A 3444-nucleotide genomic window follows, 5' to 3' on the forward strand; every position below is an offset into this window, starting at 1 on the left:
CCGTTTAATCAAACTGATAAAAAGTACCTTCGTCCTTTTTCTGCAGCAGCACAGCTCCCAGCTGTAAGATGAAGTGTCAGCTGAAATCTTACGTGGGCTGTTTGGGTCATACAGCTGGTGGAGGAGAGTTCAAGCTTGAGGTTGCAGAAAGCATGTTGCTGATCGTGCCCCCAGCACCACATGTTCTTCTTTGAGAGCAGGGCTCTCAGTGGCTTGTCCTTCTCAGAGAGGTTGGGGATGAACTTCCCAAGCTGGTTCACCACTCCAGAAAGCTGTGAAGCTCGCTGATGTTCATCGGCTCTCTCATGTCTTGGACTGCCTGTGTTTTGTCTAAGATGATGTGTCCCAGGAACTTTACCTCTTGTCTCTCAAACTCATACTTGGCCATGTTCAGCGTCACACCTGCCTTCTCTGCCCAATCCAGGACTGCATGCACTCTGCTGTTGTGCTGCTACTTCGTGTCCCCCCAGATGATGATGTTGTTGACCTGGCAGACAACACCTTCCAGGCCTGCCGTGACCTCAGATGTCATCCTGTTCTGGAAGTGCTCCGATGCAGAGCTGATCCCGAAGGGTAGCCTGTTGAAGTCTACCGCCCGAATGGCATGATGAAGGTAGTGTACAGAGCTGAGTCCTTTGAAAGTGGTATCTGCTTAAAGCCCATGTTGGCGTCAAGTTTAGTGAGGTACTTGGCCCCCGTCAGCATGCCGAGGGTGTGTTTAATAGATGGCAGGATGAACTTTTCCCTGCATACTGACTCGTTTACTGGTGACATGTCCACACATATCCTCACCTCATTGTTTTTCTTGGGAGCCACCACCATGCTGCAACACCACTCGGTTGGTGCCTTGATGAAGCTGATGATGCCCAGGCTCTCCATCCTCCTCGGCTCCCGCTTCGCCTTGCCCATGAGTGGCAGTGGTACTCGCCTTGGGACTTTGAGAGAGAAGGGTTAGGCATCTGGCTTGAGTTTGATGATATAGGGCTTCTGGATCAGCCCCAATTCATCGCAGAATTTCGGGTATGTCATGCTCACCGTCTCTTGGTCGATCATGTCCATCCAAGCAACCAGTATCATACCCCATTTACACTACCCTTGAAAAACCGATCCATGCCGAGACCAGTCCAAGCTTGATTCAGTTAACCAGGCCGAGCTTGGTTCCTACGACCGTTTACACATCATGCTATCTCGGTTCCTCGACTCCTCGCCTCCTAGTGACGATCTGTGGTATTACTGCCTGTATTGAAGGAGGAAATCAAGCAGTTGGTGGCGGTAATGCACCAAAAGTTGTTTGTCAACAGCCATAAAACACAAGAAGAAGACGAAGAAGGAGGGAATCAAGCAAATCAAAATGGCACATTCAGAAAGTTATCCTTGATTACTATTGCTGTACTTCGGTGTTTGCGGAGTTTCAGGCGAAGACGGCAACCTTTCGTGGAGTTACTTGAGAAAGTCAGCTTAACTTAGTTGTTCTTCTTCTTCTGTTTTGTGTTGGTGGGTTAAGCAACTTTCAGAGGGGCATTACCGCCAACTACTGGAATGGAGTGTGAACTGGGATGTGTGGCCAGACGGAGATGAAGCTTTCTGCTCATGCGCTCTTGTTATCAGAGAACCTGAGCCAGGGAAAAACCGAGCCGAGCCCACCTCTAGAACTGGTCTGCAGTTAGCTTGGTTCGGTTGTGTCTAGTATGGTTCAGTTCAGTTTGCTTTTCATGTACACACGATAAGTTATCTCCGTTACTGAGCTCGGACCGGTTTCGGCATGGTTTTTCAAGGCTAGTGTAAACGGGGTTTAAGTCTCACTGAAGCTAGCCTGCTTAATAGACCGATGTGTAGGTCTCTGACGATGTAGATCCTCTCTGTGGTGCTCCTGTCCTTGTAGGTGAGTGTTTCGGTGACTGACCCTAGCACATTCAGCTTAGAGCCACCTGGACCATACCGCTCTTTGAGGGCTGCTGTAATCTTGGCATCGTACATGACACTTTTGTAGGTCTGGTCTGGTATGGCTGTTAAATTGGTGCCCGTGTCTATTTTAAAAGTTACTTTGCTGTCCTTTAAGCCTAATTCAGCCATCCACGGATCTTCACCAGAGGACACCTCACCTAAAAACAGTCCATCTATGTCCTGGTCAAGCTCATTCACAGTGCTGGCGAGTGGACATACCTTGCCATAGTGTCCTCTTTTGCCGCAGCTGTGGCATTCAGTGATCGGTGCAGAACACTGAATAGCAGGATAAGGTGGTGGTTTTCCATATTTGTGGCATGCTTTGTGTCCCATTGTTCAGTGTTGTCTTTGCTTTTGCATGTCCCTGTGAATGTCCTTGCTTTGAATTGCATTGAATTCCATGGTTTTCCTTTGCTTTTGTGCAGTGCTTCTACAGCTACTTTACTAGCAGCGCTCATCTCCCCCCTCGGGTCTGTCTGGAGAGAGACAACCTCTTTGCATCTGGAAAAAAAAATAAAAATAAAAAAAATAGCACAGAGAAGATTTGTTTTCCAAGATCTGTTTTTAATTTCTTTCATTTATCGTGCTTACACAAATCAAAGTCTAATAGGTAAAAATCATCCAGATCGGAGTCTTGAAATAAATAAAAAAATCAAAATTAGAGCCATTAAATATGTGAGAATAAAAGCAGAATACTCCTCATTGTATAATCACTTTCTCTCTTCTTAAAGGCTTGCTTTTTCTTGTAGAGCAATTTATTCAGATCACTTGCAATCCATGGTTTTATATGTGAAGCATGTCACTGTTCTGATATGGATGGTGTTATCTATACAGAAGTCTGTGCTGTCAGTCACTCACTTTCATGTTGCTGACACAGTGCATCCCAGTCTGTAGCCTCAAAACAACCTAGCAGGCCTTCTTCAGCTTCATTTGACCATCTCCTAACAGTTCTTTTTAATGTAGGTTTTCTCTTATAAAGTGGCTTACAATTCCAGCAGAGAAAAAACAGATTGTGATCTGATTTCCCCAAGAGGAGGCCTTACTTCAGAGATGTAGGAGTCTTTGGCATTTGCACAAAACAGTTTTGTTTTGTTCTCTCTGGTACAACAGCTGACAAACTGTTGGAACGTTGGCAATGTAGCAGAGAGTGGGATGTGATTAAAGTTACCAGTTATTGCCAAAAATGCATTTGGCTGTTGTGTCTGTAGCTTAGCAACAACACTACTGATTGCATCATATACGGCATGGCAACAGCAGAAGGTGAAATATAAACAGTTACTAACAGAACACTGCTGAACTCTCTGGGCAAATAATATGGCCAAAAACCAACTGCCAACAGTTCTATGTCTGGGCTGCAGTGACAAATCTTGACAGTGACCTGGATGACACCACCTGTTGTTCACAAACACTGCCAACCCACCTCCTTTGAATTTCCCAGTCTAATTTAAATCTCTGTCTGCTAGTATGGCCAGAGTGCCTGGCAGAGGGGCAATGGAGTCT

General features: G+C 45.9%; 1 protein-coding gene across 1 annotated transcript in view; it reads right to left on the bottom strand.

The window, feature by feature from the left end:
- Positions 1–388, bottom strand: part of LOC107093965 (chromosome unknown open reading frame, human C21orf91) — a 23296-nt gene extending 22908 nt beyond the window's left edge. Inside the window, exons 1-2 of the mRNA XM_015389340.1 lie at positions 359–388; positions 93–251 (exon numbers count right to left, since the gene is read on the bottom strand). Coding sequence (XP_015244826.1) covers positions 93–251; positions 359–388 — 189 coding nt within the window. The remainder of the gene's footprint in view (positions 1–92; positions 252–358) is intronic.
- Positions 389–3444: the final 3056 nt, after the last annotated feature.

The sequence above is a fragment of the Cyprinodon variegatus genome, unplaced genomic scaffold, assembly GCF_000732505.1.
Source record: "Cyprinodon variegatus isolate N-32 unplaced genomic scaffold, C_variegatus-1.0 Scaffold455, whole genome shotgun sequence".
Lineage (NCBI taxonomy): Eukaryota > Metazoa > Chordata > Actinopteri > Cyprinodontiformes > Cyprinodontidae > Cyprinodon > Cyprinodon variegatus.